This window comes from Zonotrichia albicollis, chromosome 4 (genome assembly GCF_047830755.1).
Source record: "Zonotrichia albicollis isolate bZonAlb1 chromosome 4, bZonAlb1.hap1, whole genome shotgun sequence".
Classification (NCBI taxonomy): domain Eukaryota; kingdom Metazoa; phylum Chordata; class Aves; order Passeriformes; family Passerellidae; genus Zonotrichia; species Zonotrichia albicollis.
This window is the reverse complement of record NC_133822.1, coordinates 36,816,202-36,837,177: the sequence shown is the minus strand read 5'-3', so window position 1 is coordinate 36,837,177 and position 20,976 is coordinate 36,816,202. Positions and strand designations below refer to the sequence as shown.

Sequence of the window (20,976 nt, the reverse complement as noted above, 5' to 3'; positions counted from 1 at the left end):
AAATGAACCAGGAGCAGGAGAGAGCAATAAAGAAAACCTCTTTGCCTGCCAGAATGCATAAGAAAGGCCTTCATGTGCAGGTGGAGAACACCACCAATCCTTTGATGTGGAGTGGGAGAGGTTCTTGTGGAAAGTGACAGCTCAGATGGGTCTGCCAGAGCAGAGGCACCATTTGCACGTTATAAGCAAATACCTTCGGCTGAGCTGTAACCAATGGAAAAAAAGAAGAGACTAAGATGGAGATTAAAGTAAGGGAAAATGAAATGGGGACTGCAGTTCTCCTGCTCTTGTAAAAGCAGGGGGAAAACCACCACATTTTAGATGGCTCTCACCATGCCTTCTTTTACACCAGAGCACAGAAAAAGTTAATTTTTCCAGGTTTGGGTCTCTGTTCCTAGGTCCAGCCAGCTCATGCTGCTTCCTCCATCTGTTCAGAACCTCAGCCTGAGGATCACATTCATCCCATCCAACCTAGGAAGCCAAGGCACCTTTGGGCTACCCATCCCCTGAGAACAAATTCAAACCCCTTCACCAGTTACAAATGGGTTGCCATGAACCCAGGCCCACAGAATCTTCTGCAGCAACCTCAGTGTGATTGGCAGACAGTCTCGGAAGCAAGAGCACCCACTGCACAGCAGAATGATACCTCCCTTTCTGACATAAGAACAAAGTTATGGTTCTTTCCAAATGGGAGGACAAAACTACATTCCAATCACTATGAAACCATGGCAGGAATGATCCCCTTATCTCATGTCTATATCAACTTTTTTATTCCTGTTAAGAAACAAGGGAACTTTTGGGTCTTCCCAGATGTGATAAGTGAGGCGAGGGGAACGCTTTCTGTCACAGATCCCACGCACACTGCTCAAGTCCTGAAGGGAACTATTCCAGTTTTTACCTTTTAAAGCTTTGTGACAAACCATGCCTACACAAATGCTACAAACCCAGCGCATTTTCTATTCAATAGCTATCTTGCACTTTCAAAAGATCAGTCAGTCTGGCAACGCTCACTGATTTTGGAAAAATCACATGTAGATGTTTCTGTGGGTTTTGCTCATCATACAGTTAGCAGAGTACTTAGGACAGAAATTATCCCTGACATTAAAAAAAAAAAAAAAAAAGAAGAAAAAAAATCAAAGCAAAGAAACGAACCAACCCAAACCAAACCAAAAAAAAAACCAAACCCTTAAAACTCAAAACAACAACCCAACCCAAAAACTAAACTGTGAACAGGAAGAGCTGCATCTGTTCAGTGTTGATTGTAATCCACCCTTTTCTTGTACCACTGAGCTTGCAAAGTCAGCCACCCAAAGTACTGGACATCTAGCAGTCCTTGGAGGGACAGGAACATGACAGACACATTAGAGAAATTACTAAAACCACAGAGGTGGGACTTGCAATATCTGTTTCCTCAAAACTGTGAAGCTATAAATAAGGGAACCACCGCCCTTTCCTCTCCAGTGGATGCCTGCTTACATTTGAAGCTCTTCACAGTTAAGCGTGACAAATGCAGTTTATCACACGGGTCTGAGATTTATCCTATGTCTCTGCAAATTATTGCATCACGTGGATAATCCCACAACACACACAAGCACATCAATTACACCACTACAGAGCAGTGTGAAACTTGATGGTTTCTATTTCTTTAAACCCACACACCAGCTGAGGCTCAAGCCCGCCTTCTCCATGTCATGACAAGTGTAGAAGCAGTGAACATAGTATCACTTCCATTTGCCCTGCAACCAGCCAGCAAGATGATCTACAGAGTAAATAGCACATATAAGAGAGAGGAACTCTTTAGTTAGACAGACATGTTCTTTAGACTAAGCAGGGCTCAATATGCAATATGTGTTTGCAGATAGTTAGTATCCAGATGAAAGTAATTTAGAAAATCACATCCAAATAGCATACAGGTAAATTCCTGTTCAGAGCATCCCAGAGAGCATGGGAACTCAGTTACAGAACTTTTCCAAGCATAGATTCTTGCATAAGCACAAAGTGCAGAGACATCACGTATGGTCTGTTTCTCCTGGCACCCCCAGTCCCTAAAAGCAATCTGCTCTAGATGTTCCCAGCCAAGCCTGACCATGCCTCCCCCACTCCTAACTTCACACCCCATTTCCCAGTCATATCCTCCAATCCTCCTTTGATCTGGGCTTGCAGAGGCTTAATGCTTATCTAATGTCACTTGGGCCACTCACCTTTAATGCCAAGGGCTACTGCTCACAGACAGTAGTAATGCCTGAAAATGGCAATAAGTAGTAATGTCTGGGGCATGGCAAAACAAGCAGAGTTACAGCAGCTGCAAGCTGCTGGCTTGGGAAGAGCTTCAGCAAAGGCATGGCACTGTGTGGGAAAGCTTCACCCTCTCATTGCCCATGGAAATGCTAATTCACTTTCTCACTTCTTAAATTCTCATGGCTTTGACCTGACCACCTCCAATTAACAAACTGCAGGCATTCAGAAAAGCCTGTGAAATGAGTGATGCCTGAGTCAAGGGACACCATGAAGTATGGCATGGGGATCTTAGGCAATTCAACCTTACTATGTCAAACCTGCAGAATGCTTAAGACTTTTGATCTCATGTTGAGACTTCTCATGTCATGGGTTCTCTATTGCAACCTGCCTTGTGGAAACCACACACCACAAAGGAAGAAATTGCTGCAGACACACAGCAAGCCCAGCCTCTTCTCTGGATGAGCGGATAGAGCTGGTTCTCCATCACCACACAAAGACCTATTGGGCTAACCTTTCATCCACAGAAACAGCTACAGAAAATGTGAACAGTCCTATCATCTTGAAACTTTGTCCTTCCTTAAGCTACTGATAGAAGTTCCCTCACTTCTACACTTTTTCTGTATACATATGAAAGGTGGAAGTATCTCAACGAGTTACCAATCTGCCCAATGGAAGCTGAACTCTCCCCTGGCCTCACTGTACCTTGTTGTGAGAGGGTACTCTCTTCTTTAAGCCATCACCTTGCTGATGTGCAGCACTGCTCCCAAACAGGAGCATCTGTCCTCACTCCTGTTCACTTGACACGTGCTGTTACCCCCCTCATACCCCTGGCAGGTCTAGCAGCAGGTATGAAGCCAGTGGCTGGCAGGGTACCAGTGCTCCTCCAGGGCCACGGTCACAGCCTGTGTGGCCTGTCTGGTTACTCTTCTTTGCTCTGCTGGCTGGGCACCAACACTTCCAGATGGAGAGCTAGGAAGCAAAGCTCCTGTGGGGAAGCTGATGCTGATGCTGCAGAACACCTCCACCTCCCTGTGAAGCCTCTGATATTGGCCATTGCCTGTCACAGCCTCCCAGGTTAGAGAGCAGTTTGTACAAAACTAGTTTGCTCTCTCATGACAAATAATGCTTCAGCAGTCATGGCTCACTCCATAGCCAGCCCCTTAAGGGGCTCCACTGTTGTTGCCCCATGTGTCTTTTTGCTGCAGGTGCTCTGTCTGCTGGGTGCCACTAAGCAGTTCTGTGATTGCAGGCAGCTGGTCCCTGACAGGTGGGCAGTCACTTGTGAACAGGTCTGGGGCAGAGGATACCTCAGCACAGCTGAACTATGGTCAACAGAGTTTGCTTTGAGATCCTGCACTCTAGTACTTTGTATGGAGCTGAGCATCCCTCACTCCAATAAACTCTGCCAGGAGAACAGAGCAGGGGAAATGGATAGTGCAGCTCAATGCCAGCTTCTACTGCAGAGAAAGCAAATAAACTTTCCTTTCCAAATAAACTCCTTTCCTGAATATTGTATTCATATATATCAACAAGAAGCACATTCTAATTCACAGGTATTAAACACAGTTAGGCTTATTTTATCCTTCAGGAAAAAAGACTGTCTTTATTTTCCATCAGTGGAAAAATTCCCACGGGATTGTCTTTGCCCACCATATGTGTCATCTTTGCTGCTGTTTTATCCATAGCTCTTTTCTAAGCAGGTTGCTATAGTCTAAAATTAGACCAGACACATATCAATAACACCAGACAGCAGGAATAATCTGAAAACCAGTAAGATCTTTTAATCTGTATAGATTTCAAAGAGAACCAGCTTTGTTTTTCAAATAAAGGCAATCAAATGTCATCCTCAGACTTTTGCCAGGTATTTTGTCAGTATCTGCTTATCTCTTGCTGGGCCTTGCAAAGGCAGGGTAGTAGCAGACCGCCAGCTCTATCACAGTATGGATATACATATATATATACATGGATTGTATTTTAACACAGATGCTTCCTGACCAACTTCTTCCCCTTTCACCCACATCTCAAGCACATCCCTATTAAATCTTGCATGTAGCATCTATGAGACAACTCCACCAGCCAATTCTCAGCAAATGTAAATGATCTATTTTTAGAAGTCTTTAAGATGGCAAGAAATGCTGACCTCAGAAAACTGTGAATAACAAGCTCCTTATTTCTTCTTCCCTGCGTGCTCTCTCTGCGGAAGCAAACCACCACTATCTGACCAAATCACTCCAGTCACCACCAGAGCAGGGCTGCATTTTGAGCATCTCTACTCCTTGATATATTCCCAAAAGTGTTGTCCATGTCAGCCTCACAGGTCCGATTTGAATTCCCCCGTGCTGTCAGCCTCAGCGCCTTCTCTGCATGCAGCACGGGAGGGGATACGGTGACTCACCCAGCCCCGGGATCCCCCCTGCCAACCCACTGTTTGTTTGAGTGATTTTATTGTTGAAGCCCTGTTGCCACATTTGTAGCTATACATATTTTTTTTTTTTATGACAACCAGAAGTTCAGTTTTATAAACAGATGCTGTTGTGGGCCTCTCTTACTCAGCTGGATCAGCGTCAGCCGTTTTTCCAGGCTGCGGTCTCTGCGCTGCACACTGAGTCACAGGCAGCCCTGCACAGATTTCTTTGAATCGCTGGTTTCCTCCCAGAGACTCTTGACACCCTGCCAACCAAACAGGGCGTAGCTCATTAATTTTATTTTTTTTTTCCTTCTCTTTAAAGGCAGTCTGATTCATAGTAACTCCTTTAAAACAGAGTGGAAAGACACCACCCTCCCACACCACCGGAGGAAACTTAAACCACCAGCAGGTCACTCCCCTTCACTCCGGCTCTGCGCTCCGGGACACCGGCACTGCAGCCCAGCACGCTCCTTCTTCCACAGGTGCCAGCATCCGCCCCAGCCCACACGGTAAGAGCTGTTCTTGAAAATCCTCACCAACGGTGCTCCCTCAGTGGCTGCTCTCCTCTCCTAACAGCACCAGTCTGCCTTTCTCCTCTGCCCCTTCACTTTTCTTCATCTTGGCACTCAAACTGGCTGTGGCACACACCTTAATTTTCATCTTTTGCTTTGAAATCCAGCTGCCTTATGGGGCAAAGGGGCGCTGCAAAGCACCCTGGTTGCAGCCTCGGAGTGCTGGCAGCAGCAATGTTATTTTCACCTCCAGGACACGTGCAGCCAGGGTGCAGGCACGGGTGCCCAACCTGGGCCAGGTCACGCTCAGGAGCTGCTCTGTGCTTTTGGAGTAGCATTGTTGACAAATGTGGAAAAATGCCTGCTTGGAATTAGGGCTGCAGGCTCAGTTTTTCTGGCGCTCAAATACTTCTGCTTGTCTCTCTCCCCTCCATAATTAGTTTGCCAAGCTCTAATTTAAAACAATAGCAATCATTCCAAGTGAAGACTGAGAGGCCCCAAAGCTGCAGACTCTGGAGTACAATGGAGACAATCTCTTTTTCCAGGGGTTCTGGCTCCTGAGGTCGAAGCCAAGCCCCAGTTCTGAGCAGAGCCACGTGAAGGGCAGAAGTTTGTGTTACACCTTCTGTGGCAGGACAGCCACTGGAGTGGGGAGCACTGCGAGGCAAAGTGGGGGAGCGGGTGGAATTGCTAGAGCACCACGGTCTGCTGGAAGGGTGTGTCAAGGAGCTAGAGACACTGATGGGAAGTGTAGGGTTGCAGAGACTGGCAAATCTCCCTCTTCACCTGCCTTTTTTCTATGCAACCACCCCTCTTTCTTTCCCTCCCCTTCTTCACCATTTCTCTTGTTTCGTCTGCCTGCTGCGGTTTGCATCCTGCGGTCAAATCCGAGCTATTTTTGAGGTCTGCGAAAGGGAGTGCAGCAAAGCCAGTATGTTGGCACCACAGTGGTTCCTGTTGCAGGAACTCAGCCCGCCCCTGCACAGTTTCAGGGGTTTGAAAGAGACTGAACAGTATTTAGCCCAATACAGCCAGGAATGGGTGGGGCTCAGGCTGGGACTGTGCATAATTACTATATGAATGAGCTAGAAGCTGAACTGACAGTAACTTTTTGGAAAAAGGATAGATTTTGTGAATTTTTACGTCCCCTCTGGCCCTGCTGCTTGTAGCTCAGTCATGCAGTGGTGCCTTTTGACTAAGAAATAAATGTGTTTGGAGTGGTGGGGAAACTGACTGAGGCAGCGAGTGTTTCCAGGGCATCAGAAACTGGAATGGGAAGAAAGCATTTTTGGAAGTTGTCACTTAATAAGATTAACAACTAAATCATACTGATATTAAAAAAATGCTGTGGCCACAGAACAACTTTCACTCAGAAGCTTTGAATTCCTCAAGGCACCTTTGAGAGCAGATTTGCCCAGGAACTGCCCACTTGACATTTCTGGATGTAGTGGGATTCTTTTCTGAGCAAACACTCCAGGGAGGTGGGCATGAAGAGTGTGAAAACCTGGAGCCCATTAGCTACTCTTCCTATGATAACAGGGGTTTAAACCAGCCAAATGCCTCCCCCTAGTCCACCTGGGGACTGTGAGCACTGAGACAGTGAGGGCTAGAAGGCAGCTTATTTCTATTTGCTCCTGTGGGGATTAGCATCAGAAAAGGATCAAAACTGAGGCACCTTACTAACTCTGCAGTGCCTGGAAGCAGCCCTTGAAATGCAGCCTGTTGGCGTGGCCCTGCAACCCACCCACACTGAGGAATTCCTGTCAGTAGGCTCCTGTGGAAGCTCCCCAGCTATGACTAACCACCCAGACATGTGACACACATGAGCCATTCATCCCGGCCACCCCTGCGTGAGCCGGGATCTCCACTGGGTACATGCCATCCCCAGGGATACCCCTGACAGCCAGGGAGTCCAGCCACACCCAAGGACACATTAATGCAGGAGTGCCTGACCTGAGATCCTGTGGAGAAGCACCAAGTTTGGGAGTGGGTGCCTCAGCTGCAGGGCTGCTAGAGCTCCCCCAGTGAGACCCTGCTGCTGAGGACACAGAGCCCTGGGCCTGGAAAACCGGCCCTTCTGGCCTAGCCGGTGGTCTTTGAGTTTTGCAGTGTGGGAGCGGTGCAGTGCACGCAGGAATCGCAGGAATTACTGTTTGGCGGTCTGGGGTGGAGCAGAGGTTGTATTTTGAAACAGTTCTGGGAGATTTGCTGATAATAGCCAGCATGTTTTTGGTAAAAGAGCCACCTCAGGGCCTTGCTTATAATGAGATTGAGGAGATTTGCTGCAAGCACTAATCCTTCTCTCTATTCGTCACCCTCCCAGCCGCAAGGTTCGCACATGGCACTCAGCCTGTGCCCTCTTCTGTTTCCTCAGAGCAAGCAAAAGCAGGAGGGAGCCTGCTTCCACAGCCCTGCCTGCTCCCATGGGCCTTCACGGGGCCCATAATCCCCAGCTGGCTGCTGGGACACCCTCCCGTGGCATGTTTCGCCTTGCTCAGCCCCAGGTCACTCAGTGCTCCCTTCACTGAGTGCTGCATGGATGGCAAAGGAGGAGACACCTGATGCTGGGCTGGAATTTGCCCTCAGATGCTCAAGTGCCCTGTAAGGCAGAAATAGCAATACTAGACCCCTTTGATCTCAACAGGTCCCTGTGCCTGTACCTTTCAACAGGGAAGTGACAGCACTGTCACCCAGCACAACATAAGGCAGGCTGCAAGGCATGGCACTCCTAATTTTTTTTCCTTCCTTCTGTTTTACCACAAAAAATTATTGAGCTAAAACTAAAAAACGAGGTTTATTTACCCTTCCTTCAAGGCAGGGAGCTGGTCTTCCACTCCTCTAAAAGGGAAGGTGAGGAAGGGGATTTCCAATCTTCACATCTGAAGATGGATGTTTAATGCTTCATTGGTCTTTTCTGCTGAGGCAAAGCAGCATTCACAGAAAAGGAGGTTCTTCTCTATTGCCCTGCCAGGATTGATAACTAACTCACAGTCATTTCAACAGTGGCTGTGAACAAATGTGCTGAAGCACATCTCAGTTATTCCTGTATTGATCCTCTGGCAAGGCCAGTCCACACCCAGTCATCCCACAGCATGACACAGGGTGAAGCAGCAGTTGCCTGCGTGAACTGCCCAGAGGGAAATCTGGAGTGCCTCTTAAGCTGCTTTCTGCCATTACACTGCAGGGAGAGCAGCGAAGCAGCACATCTCGGGGCTGCCATCTGGAGTGTGATTTCTTCAAACCCTGCTGGGAGAGTTTTGGAAAGTACCTCTTTAGCTAGAACAGCTTGACAATGAGCAAAGGAAACTCTGGCCAAATTTGCAGCTTCATGCATCCTTCTCCTCCTGAGCTGTATTCAGGAGGGCAGAGAGTATATGGAAGGTGCTCTCTTGGCTAGACCAAATATAGCCCATGCCTTGTCTTAGAAGGGAGGGACAGGTTAGGACAGCTCAGCTCCAGAACCCACATTGCTCAAGGGAGTGACAAGTTTGCCAAGATCATAATTGAGATCTATCCCCTTTACCCTGTGAAAACAAGTCTGTAGCAGAGGCATGGGGAGACACCCACGAGGAGAGCCCAGGGACAGATCTGGGCTGGGTCATCCCCAGTCCTGCAGGAAATGCACTGAACCCTGAGCACTGGGGTGGCTCACACAGGTGAACAGTGACTCATGCTGAAGGCTTAGCCCTTGTGATGTGAGGCCACCTGGCAATATGTTTTTGTATTTGAGGAAATACAGGGTGAGGACCTTTGTTGTCCTTTTGCCCTCACAGGGCAGAGTCTGCTGAAGGAGGGGAGCTGTGAAAGCAACCTCCATGACTGGGTCCATTGTCCACATTCTTCTCATTCCAGAGAGATATCTTCCCTGTATTGGCTCCAGTAAGCCTCTGGGAAGGATAGTGAGAGCCTTTGGAGCAAGAGGGGAGCTACACAATGCTCAGAGCCTGGAGCAGGCTGGTCAGAGGGTTGCTGAAGAGCAGCTGCAGGAATGTGGGCCCCTGCTGAAGGAGAGCTGGGCACATCCCTGTGAGCTGTGGGCTGTGGGCCGGCCTCCAGGGCCTGCAGCTGGGCCAGCGGCTATGCCCTCAGCAGGGGAGCTCCTGATGCCTCCCGAGCCACGTGGAACATGAACCAGCTTGTATCTTACTGATCACAGGTGTGAGGAGCCCTCTGAGAGCCAGATGGGGTATTTTACACCATGGCCACCCTTACCCCACCCTGCAGAGAGCACTGACCAGCTCCAGGCTGCACAGCCTCCTCCTGTGTCTGCTTTATACACATGCTCGCTCCTCCCAGTTCATCTCTTGTGTACTTTGGTTGAAAGAAGGAGCTTTCACACAGTTTTGTATTTGAATCCTGCACAGTCTTTTCCAGGATGGCTTGCAGGAGCAAAGGCACCCTGAAAGCAAACTGACCCAAAAGCTCAGACTCTTTAGATGCCCCAGTCACGCTTTCCTCAGCGTCTCATGGGCTGTGCTTGCATGTTCAGAGGTTTTGCAGTTTTGAGAGACAGACACACTGTAAGATGCAACTTCTTTTTTAGAGTTACCCTCCTTTGGAAAAGAAAAAAAGGAATATCTACACAAGACTGTCTGTGCAAATCACAGGACTGCAGTTTTAATCCAAGAATGCAGCCAAAAGCACAGCTGATGTGGGTTTCACAGTCCTTCAAAGAGGAGAAGCAGGAAGTCCCACCACAAGTGATCTGTGTACTTTGCTCATACCTCTCTGTAACCTGAGCATTCCTGTCAGAGAGTTTCTCCCATGTGGGCACTGCCAGTGTGGCACAGGTAGATGACCTGTGCACACACACACACAGACAGACAGACACACAGACAGAGTTCACAGGGATCCCACAGATGCACACCCCCAGTCATGGGGGGAGCCACACAGAGCTGCAGATGCACACACACAACAAACACCTCAACACCCAGACTGTCAGTTCTCCCACAAATGTTTCTCGTGTATTTCAGAATCTTGCTGGAGCTCCTGCCAGCATTCAGGGGTCTAATTAACCCACCCAGGGAGCACCCAGCGCTCTGAGGGGTGAGAGTGCTCTGCATGGCGCCTCTGGGGGAGCAGAGGAACCCTTCTGTGCCTCCCTTAGCTCCAGGGTTCCCTTCCCCACCCTCCCTCTACTCGCTGCCCTTCAGTCCCAGCCCTTCCCTGGCGTGCCTGGGGTGAGGAGTGACAGTGTTTTCCTCCAGCAGCGCTGCTGGCTGCCCGCCAGGCCCCAGGCAGCTGTCTCTTCCCTTTCCCACTACCAAGCCAGCATTGGAGTTTCAGTTGATGTTGTCACATGGCTGAGCACTCGAGGGTGGTTTCTTCTGGAGAAAATGCCAATTTCTCACTGTCTGCCCTAGGAATTCTGATATTTCCCCACTCTTATATGAATCATGAGCATGAGAGCTGGAAAACCCTTATGTGTCATCTTTTGTGACTCCCCTCTGCATCTCTCAGTGAGTGGAGGTTCATCACCAAGGGTGGATTCTTGAGGAATTTGTCAGATCCCATAAGAAATTTTTCACATGCTGGTGTTTCACCCCTCCCTTGGGAAGGCAATTCCACTAATCTCTTGGAGAGGGAATGGAATTGATCCATTCCACCAGGAAATGCTTCACACGAACCAGACAAAATCTTCCATTTACTTTAACTTATTTTCAGCTGTAGCCCCTCGGGCTGGGCTGCACTTTCCTTTTGTCTGACATTAACCTGGTGGTTTTACAGCCTTGCTGTGCCCATGTGGTCACCACAGCCAGTTCCCATTTGTAGGTGAGATCTCAGTGCCATGAGCCAGAGGCTCCAAGGTCTCCATGTGCCCACGCACGCCTCCTGCCCAGCCCTTCTCCCACACACAGAGTGAAATCTCTTTCCAGAGGCACCAACCTACTCATCAACATGTCTATAAAAAGCATCTGACTTGTAAATTGAGTCAGGCTGGTCTGTCAAAACCAGGCTGTCAACAGCAGTGCTGACATACAGTCGTTTGTAAAAGTCTGGAGTCAGCAAGGACTCTGGATTCATCAGGATCTGAAGCAAGAGACAGAGCAAAAGGTGGAAACAAAGTTCCCTGTTGTTTAAAGTTGTTGTGAGCTTTCTAGTAACGTCGTGACATGTCCAAAGTCATCATGCCACTGAAATATCAGAGAGGTATTCACATCTTTGCATCCTGTGAAATGGCTCTGGGCACAATGAGGATTGGTGCTTATAGCCCACACAAGGACAAGGTGTGCAGTTGTAGCAGGGCTAAGATGCAGTCATGGTCTCAGATCAGTAAAAAAGCATGTGTACAAATTCTGCAGAAGGTTTTAGACCACATTGAGGTTTCCCTTACTGGTAGCAACATGGCAGCATTGCTATCTGTGGGTTGGCTTTGCACTGAGGAATGCACTGGTCACAGAGGTGGAAGCTTGTGGCTGTCTCAAACAATACCAGACAGTTTTTACTTCCTGTCCGTTACTGTCCAGTTTTATCCTTCATTTCCAAGTGGCCTTGGCCCTGATTTGAACCACCAGTATTCCTGCTGTAACACTGTGCCCCTCAGACAGTGGCCAAGTTCATATGCTTTCTCTAAATATTGGACCTCCTGTTGTCCCCATCAGAGACTGGGAGAGTCAGACCATGAGCCTGACTTACTACTGCCTTCCTTACATTCTGTAGGGGCAGCTGGGAAAGGCAGAATTTCTTTTGAGTTAGTTGTTTTCAATCTGTGGAGATTTTTGTTGACATTCTAACTAAAGGCATTTGTTTTTTCCCCAAAAAGCCATCTTTCCATTGTTGAGAAATCTAATGTATCGAACTAAAGGGTCCTCAGCTGAAAAATTCACTTTGAAAGGCGTCAGAGGTCACCAGTGTGCATAGGCAGTGCATTTTAGATGTCTTCTTCTCCCTGGAAACTCTAGGGAGCTACAGGATATTGACTGGGTTCTCACCTCAGCCAGCTTCTCTCACAGTGCACCTCACCAACTCAGCCTGGGAGAGGCAGTCCCAAGCAGTTCAGAGAGGAGGATGGAAATGGAAGTCAGACGAGCTACATCCATTAAGGAATACTTGAGATCTGAAATGTTTCAAATTTACTTGAGAGTGCCCTGATTTTTCACCCGAAACAACCCCACTGTTCCAGCAGAAACATCCTGTACACTTATCCCACTTACCATTGCAGTCCTTTCCCTGCAATGCACTTTCTGTCACAAGCAAAGGACCTCTCCCTAATCTGGCTTACCCTCTTGAGTAACTCCCTCCCTATATTTGAGGAGCTATACCACTGGCCTTTATCATATCTCCAAGTGGCACTACACATTCCATCCTGATCCTTTGCTGGATGCAAACCAGGGGCAAGGACTCACTTCTCTGTATTGCCCTCAGGCAGAAGGTCCAAAACACTTAAGTAGACATAGGGGTGATTCTGGTGGCAACAATCTGCCTGTATGAGAAGGCTTTGTCTTAGTTTTAGGCACTAGATAGTACCAGCCTGCTTGAGCTGGATCTGGGGTGCAGCAGAGCTGTGTGTTGTTCCCCAGCATCTGTACTCCTGCATGGTCAGAAATAATCTGTACACAGCTAAGAGTCTGTCGTGCTTACCTGCAGGGTTTTTGTGCTGAAGGCTTCTATGGTGATTCTTATTCATGCTTACTGTTGGTGTGGCTTGTTATTTCTCTTCATCCATCACCCCATGAAAAGGAAAGTCCACTGTTATCAGCGCAAAATCTTCCCTTGACTCATGCAGGCTGTTCAGCATATGCATGACTTTCCCTTCCCCACCAGCCTGCCCTGCCTCAGTAGTCCTTCTACTGTTATGTCTCATTACTTTTTTTCTTGGCTTAATTGGGGTCTCTCCTCTGAAGGATGCTTGGGGAAGACTCACAAATTGTTTGCTTGACTGGTTCTTGAGAAGCAGTCCTAAAACTGACAGCGTCCTGAGTGCTTAATCTTTCAGGGTTAAGTTATTGTGGGGTTTGAGAGCTTTGGGGTGAGTCAGTGGAAAAAGCTGGCAGCTCTAGGAAGGCTAAGACTGACTCATAGCCCAGGAAGAGCCTGAGGAACTCCAAATGCAGCTGCAGTTTAGGTAGGGGAATGGAAGAAAAGGCATTTGCATGCAATTTTGTCCTATTGCTCCAGCAATGTGACCCCACCCTGTAGCGGAGAAAGATGTCTCACCCTTAACAAATGGAAAAGGTATCCTGTCAGTCCCTGATGCTCTGCCAGTTTCTCTGTCTAATGGGAGGAAATGTCCACGCCACAGTATCAGAGGCAGAAGTGAATCTATTTCAGTGCCATTCCTTCACCCACGGCTCCTCTGGGATTGTTCTCTCGTGTTTTATTTAACAGGCAGAGAGAGATGAAGAAAAGGGAAAGCAAATGAATACAGGGGGAGGCTTGTGCTTTAACTCACAAAGAATCAAAACTGAGCTGTGAGCACATATCCCCTGGGGGAGTTTGCGTTTGATAGCGTGTGTATTCAGGGAGAGGTGCTGACGTTCTCAGGAAGTAGGTGCACTGAAAGCACCTGAACTAACACTGCTCTCCTGCAGTGCTAAAATAGGCAGAAAAAGCAAAGGGAATAAAGGATTTCAGTTTTTTTCTTAGCGTATTGGTCAAAGTCCTGGGCGTGGGGTCACGATTTTGGGTTTTTTTTTTTTCACATTGTAAAGTAACATTTTATCCCTCATTTTCATTTCTGAACGCAAACAAAAGATGCATTCAAAAGGACTGTTCTAGTCCTTAGGATGTCATGAAAGTAGGTTTTTAATCTTTCAAGTAGAAAGCTTTGTTTGAAGCTTCCTAAAAAATAATAAGGAAAAAAAAAAAAACAATACGCTGAATGAGATTTTAAAGAGGCCATGGAAAAATACATCCATCTAAGAAAGAAGAAAGTTTAGCCACTGTTTAGTAAAGGCAAATTTCAGAGCAGGCAAATTTGTCAGTTTGGTTTATGTTAGTCAGCATAAACCAGGGCTGTTCCCACCTGGCGCATCCCTATAGTGTCAAGAGCACTTGTTAAAGTAAGTGTAAGAGCCAAGGTAACAAAAAGAAAAAAAAAAAGAAAAATAAAGGGAAGTAGTCAAAGGGACAGAAAGATTTGACTCAATAATTTGCTGCAGATTTGTCACTTAGTCATGGCAACAGCAATAGTTTCTGGTTTGAGTTGCAGTGGTGATATCTGTATCAGTTGCCATCCAGCATTTTGAAACTCTCGTTCCTTTTACAATGGAAAGGGGTTTAACTCTTAGGTTAAGTGTGTTCATGTGGTAGCCTGCATATACTGTTGAGAACCTGAATTTTAGCAGTGCTGAAATCATAAGTGTCTGTCACTACAGTCAGAGTACAAGTCCTAAGAAGGCTGTGCTTTCCCCAGGATCATCACTAAGGGAGGCACTGTGACAAGAGAGGTCGCAGTGACCAGGCCATCCAGCCAAACCAAGCTCTAGAGCACGAGTTTGCCAAGACACCCCAAAGCAGACAAGCAAAACTGGCCAACATTCAGCGAGTCAGGGATTAACATCTCCAGAGAGTTCTCCAGATGAAGGGAACCTTAGAGTAGACAAGATTTGCTGAGGAGATGGGACTAGTCACCCAGCCTAATCTGTCTCACTAAAGAGTAGCCTTGTTTGGGTGGGAGCAGTGACCTAACAGAACTGGTTCCTTGAGATCCTAAACTCAAGGAATTCTTCCTGGTCCCCAGCTAATGCTGAACTGATCAAAGTGACACTGATGGAGAAGCCCTGCCTACCTACTGTGGTTTGGGAAATGGTAATGAAGCAGTGCCACGAACAGCTGCAGCCTTTTACAGGAATACCCTCCCACTCGTGGCCACAGTGAGAGGAAAGACGGTAGTGGAGTAGGTGGAGTCATCAAGTGAAAAAGACACATGAATGGGACTGTACAAAGCCTTTTGTCACAGTTTGTGTGAAGGACATCATAAAGTATAAGTGTGTTGTTTCATGACAGTGTTGCCACACCCTGTACAAATGGTGACAGCATCAGACTCTACCTGAGTCACCTGGACCAAAATAACTTGACAGCTGACATTAATCACATGCTTGATACTGCTCTTCAGTACCAGCACTTCTGAGGGAAAGAGCAGCACAGCCTGTCAAACTTTCTAGGAAGTTTACTGGCCACAGAGTGGATTCAAAATGCTTTTGACTGAAATACACTCATTTGATTTGTGTCAATTGTCTGTGCTCATTCTCACAGCTTAGATTTGTTCCTTGTATTTCACGTTTTTCAGGTGAGAAGCCATCAGTCTTGACAAACCACGTCATGCAAGCTTTCTAAAGCACATTCCCCTCTCTCTTTCCAATCACATGTTCATCAATGACAGGAAGTCTTAAAAAAAGTAAAAGTTTGCAGGGTACAGAGGCAAAAATAACCAAAACAAACCAAAGAGGAATTTGCATTACAGGAGAACCTTACTGTTTTAATAAAGTGACCTGCATGCCTCAAGTTTTAAAATGGAAACAGGCAGTTTTTGTTGCAAACCTGGGCATCTTCCCCAGCTCCAGAAAACCTCATGGCATTTCTGTACTATCCCCTTCACTTAAAGGAGTGGTTTGTGGAGTAGTGGCCACCCCTCTGGCTCACTCTCCACAACTACTCCACAGCTGAGGCACCAAGGAGCCCACAGTCTCCCATTCCATACCATTTGTCTGTGACCCAGGCCAGTTGGAAGAGGCTGAGACACCAGAGGAGAACAGGAAGAGAAGAATCTTTCCTGACCTCTGTGAATCCCAGGGCAAAACCTCCTCTTCCTAGAATATATGCCTGGAGTATGGCATTTTTACTTTACATTAACACACATCAATGTAAGCAACCTGTGTATATATTCAGGCTATTTTTTACATGCCCCCAAGTTATCTACCCATGCTCTACATCTCCTCCCATACTGGCTCCTTAATCTGTGGGCTCTATTTAACTTCTTGAGCAGATTTTGACAAAGTTTCTAGTGGCTTTTTTTTTATTTATTTTTGGTATTCCACATTTCCAGAGTGAACCTAAGATCAGCCTGGGGTTTTGCATGTAAACAAATCTTATGGCAATGCTGTTCTTTGACTCAGTTCTTCCCTTCACATCCTCCCTCTGCTCTTGTTCTCCCTCAGAGCTCTCTGTGTCAGTGACACCACCTAGAAGAGACCCAAGATGTTGGTGCTGCTGGCTGGTATCTTTGTGGTCCACATCGCCACTGTCATCATGCTCTTTGTCTCCACCATTGCCAACGTAAGTGGGCTGCCCTGGACGAGGCATGGCTGTCACCTCCCGCAGACAGCCGGCCTTAGACACGGCTGGCCGGCAGATCGGGGGTGGGTGCTCAGGTGAGGGTGAGGAACATCCACTCACAGCCATGAGGAGAGAGGAAGCAGCGATGGGTGGCTCAGGGAGCAGGAAGGCAGCCGGGATGGTGCAGGAGGCAGTTTCTGTCTGTCACCTCCCGGGCCCCCGAGCCCGCAGCACATCAACCAACCCTCCATGGGGCTCAGCAGTGCCAGCCCTGGTGCGGCACTGTTCCCCCAGCTGGGGCCAGGCTGTTCCCACCTGGTGCATCCAGCAGTGCCGGCACTGTTCCCTGGCTGGGGCCAGGCTATTCCCACCTGGCACATCCAGCAGTGCCGGCACTGTTCCCCGGCCGGGGCTGTTCCCACCTGGCGCATCCAGCAGTGCCGGCACTGTTCCCCAGCTGGGGCCAGGCTGTTCCCACTTGGCACATCCAGCAGTGCCGGCACTGTTCCCTGGCCGGGCCCAGGCTGTTCCTGCCGGGGCACATCCAGCAGTGCCGGCACTGTTCCCCGGCCAGGGCCAGGCTGGTGCATCCAGCAGTGCCGGCACTGTTCCCCAGCCGGGGCCGCTCCCACCTGGCGCATCCCACGCCGAGGGGCATGGTGGGCCCACGGGAGCTCTGTGCCCAGGGGGACCCCTGGTGGCGCTGCCCGTGCCCCCCGCCAGCCGTCGGAGCGCATTTTGGGGTCCCCTCGCACCCGCCTCGCAAAGGAGGAGGGTCAGGATGACATGGGGGATTTCTCCACAATGATTGGAACAGACCTCACGGTGTTTTACCCAGACCAAATGACTCCTGGCACTGGAAGCCAGTGTCCCACCTGTCCGGGGCCGACGTTTCTGGGCAGTTAGGATACCCGTGCTTGCTTCACGGTTTAGTCTGACAGAAGAGCAAAGAAGCTTTCCTGCCCCAAGACACAACCTCTGTTCTCTCCTGTTTCAGGTTTGGATGGTGGGTTCTTCCAGCTATGCAACAATCTCGACAGGACTGTGGCTGCTGTGCAACAGGACCTGCACTGAGCTGCCAGTCAGCAGTCAGGATGAGGGTAAGTTACAGCCGCATTTCCGTCGTGGTGAATCACAGGACATTGATGAGCACTGCCGAGACCGAGTCCTGACCTTCTCCAATCCATTCTCTGTGTTTTGACAGCTTCCCTCAAAGCCGTGCAAGCCTTTATGATCCTCTCAATCATTTTCTCTGTTGTGGCACTCGTCCTGTTCATTGTCCAGCTGTTCACCCTGGAAAAAGGCAAACGTTTCTACATGACCGGAGCCGTCATGCTGGTTTGCTGTGAGTATGCACCTGCACACGGTGCCTTGGCTCCCTGGGTGTCGCACTGCCTCTGTGAACACAAGTAGCCACCAGGGGAGGTTGTCAGCCAGTAAATGTTTCCAGTGGCCCAATTTTTGTTACAAAACAAAGCACCGGGGAATGGGAAAGTGTTGGGTTGGGGTTTTTTTGGCTGTATATAATGAAAGTATTTCCAGATTTTCATTAGGAAATCCCAGTGGGTTTTGCAAAAGACTATTGAAAGACAACAAAAAGGATTCAAGTGTTTTGGGGAGCAGGGGAATAAACAGTTAGCTACTGCACTTGGGATTCAATACGTAGCACCAAACTGTCGTCAGATCTTATTACTGATTTTCTGCTAACAAAGGTTTATTCCTCATGGCACCCACTAAACAAGCCCCAAGTGTCTTATGTCATCACAGCTGCAAAAGAAATCCTCCACAAATAAGCCAAATGGGCAGCAGCTCCTCTCTCATATGGCACAAGACATACATTACAAGCTCAGGGGATAGCAGCTCTTCAGAAGTCCTGCGGCAATGCTAGTTTCTGTGCATTTTCCAACTCTCTTTTCCCTCTTCCTTCCCACAGGGATGTGCATTCTGATTGCAGTCTCCATTTACACAGCTCGGTTCACAAGCACAGTGGCGTTCGCCACAAATCCTCACCATGGCTATTGCTTCATATTGGCCTGGATCTGCTTCTGCTTCAGTTTCATCATCGGCATCCTCTACCTTGTTCTTAGGAAAAAATAAGGCTGATGGGAGTCCAGGGGAGAGGGTTGGCTACTGGGAGTGGGGAAGAATTACTCTGCTGAGAGAACTGTTGGGCCAATAGACAAAAACAGCCACCATCATCACCATTGCCACTGCAGAAAAATCACTAACAAAGCTAGAATCCTCAGAACCTCCTTCATCAAAGAGAGGGAGAAACAACTCCTACTGATCTAGCACTTCTGGGGCTAGAAATCTGCAAGGGACCCAGACAGCTCTCCTCCTTTTCTGCAACATTGTGCCATACCTTCACAAAGCTTCAAGCTCAGCAGTGATGATTAAAGGGCACCACATAAACAAGGGCTATATCTTTTTCTCTTCCTAGAGCCCTTCTCACTTACATTTGAGTGTGCCTTGTGGGTTGGGCAAGTGAGGATTATGACCCCTTTATTTGCCCATTGATACAAATGGAATGGGCCTTTTGTTACATTTTTTAATATATATATATATATATGCAGGTAAGAGAACGTTAAAGACATTAAACTGAGAAAAAAACAATAGAAATTGGATTACTTTTGTATTAAAATATCTACAAAAAAAAGGCAGCAAATTTTTTTGCTGTTCTGTTTTCTATTTGATATTCCCATGATTGAATAAGATACAAGTAGGAATGGCAAATATACAGGCATGGATGATGGAGAGAGAGAGAGAGAGAGAGAGAATAGAGGTAAAGATATACAGAGGTTCTTAATTACAGAGGGTGCAGTTGCTCAGTGGTACATATGCAGGGAGGGAACCACCTGGATGTGTGTCAATAATCTTCTGTTCACCTCCAGAACATGGTAACAGCACTGCTGCATCGCAGATCCTTACTGAGACAAGTTCTTATGTGTAGGCAGGGCTTTTTTCCTATATCATCACCTGGTATATGATATTAATTGAGTGCCCCACCTTGTGACAAAGCTCACCTGAAAAGCAGATAATGGTTAGCAGAGGAAAGTTATTCCCTAATGAGAGACTAGGAGAGAGGAAGAAGGGCTTGTGAGTTTTGCTCCTTGCTGCACAACATTAGGCCAGCCACTTAACCCGGTGCTTTTCATCTGCCAAATCCTTCCATAAAAACTAGCTACCTCCCAGGGTTGCTGAAAGATTCTGAGTCCACTCTGTAACACAAGGTCCCCATGTGAAAGGCTGGCATAGGAAAGTAAGGCACTGGTACTGCTGCAACCCACAAATTTCTGTTAGTTTGAAGAATCTCAGTCACCACAAGAGGCAAGAGACTAGGTCAAAATTTCCTGTGACTCCATTCACATCTAAAAGGTAGAGAATATAAAAACCATGTTAGTACAGATTGTGCATGGATGCTATTTACCTCTCTCTCTCTTTCTGTTACATTTTCTTCTTACGTAGACTTTATCAATTTGGTGGATATATTCTAGTACTGTATGTTGGTGTTTCATTAACAAAGGTTATTTCATATATAGTCATTGTAAATATTTTGAAATGCATATTTTTAACTTTGTGGGTATAAAAATAAAATCTGATTCCCTTTCTAATAAAGAGTTTTGCTCTGTTTTGTTTTTCTTTTTCCCCATTAGTGTTTCAGATATTTGTTAGCAGAAGTACTTGCTGTTCTTACTGAATCTCAGCCCAGCCCTTTCAGACAATGCAGAACTACCATGTTCTCTTGCATACCAGTGGATGAGATTTCCTGTTCTGGAGGGAAGGAGGAAGCAGAAGAGCTCCCAGAGCTCCTGTTTCAGGCTGCCTGCAAGCTCAGGCAGACAGTGTGAGCGGTGGTATCACTCAGTCTCAGTGCCAGGCTTTGCCTCACACCCAGGAAAGCTGGAATCATTACTTTCTCACCCTGGCAGAGTCTCATCTGTCCTAAAGCAAAATCACCAAGGTGTTTGCCTGGGTCTCACGAGTTGATGTTGCCTCTCCAGCGTTGTCTGGCCAAACACCTCTGCAGTTCTAGAGCTTTAGCAGAGAGTCCAAAGCCCAGGACTTTGGCAGATCTCAGAAAACTTGGGGCATGATCCTGTGAGCTGTGAGGTAAGATGTAGCAAGAATCAGCTGTGTAGGAAATTTTTCTTTATCCATTAATCTACAGCAGGGAGAGCCAAGACATGCTAATTGAGGGTGGAATGGTGACATGAATCTTCAAGAGCTGAGGTTTAACCAGAGGGGATCTCTTACAGCAGAGTGTGGGAAGGGCTCACAGTGTGCCATGGGTGGACACTTGTCTTGATCTCAGGAGGTTCCAGGAGTCACAGATTATAGAATACGCTGAGTTGGAAGGAAGCAATCAGGATCTTCAAGTCCAACTCCTGGCCCTGCACAGGCCATTCCAAGTGCCACACCATGTGCCTGAGAGCATTGTCCAAATGCTTCTTGAACTCTGCAGGCTTGGTGCTGTGGGCACTGCTTAGTCCTGTGGGCACTGAGTCCTGCTGTTCCTCATGCTCCTGGCACTCCTAGAAGTGCAGGGTAACCAAAGACCAAGGCTAACACTGACAGGTGAAACATCAGCCACCCACTGAGTGG

General features: G+C 47.7%; 2 protein-coding genes across 2 annotated transcripts in view; one reads left to right on the top strand and one right to left on the bottom strand.

Annotated features, from left to right (window-relative positions):
- Positions 1–20,976, bottom strand: part of GSG1 (germ cell associated 1) — a 110,688-nt gene that overhangs the window by 33,757 nt on the left and 55,955 nt on the right. The gene's annotated exons all lie outside the window — the stretch shown is intronic.
- On the top strand, positions 4,879–19,968 carry EMP1 (epithelial membrane protein 1). Its single transcript, XM_005488722.4, has 5 exons — positions 4,879–5,154; positions 16,257–16,374; positions 17,372–17,474; positions 17,579–17,719; positions 18,308–19,968. Exons 2-5 carry the CDS (start codon positions 16,297–16,299, stop codon positions 18,469–18,471), a joined length of 486 nt encoding a protein of 161 aa, XP_005488779.2. The 5' UTR covers positions 4,879–5,154; positions 16,257–16,296; the 3' UTR covers positions 18,472–19,968.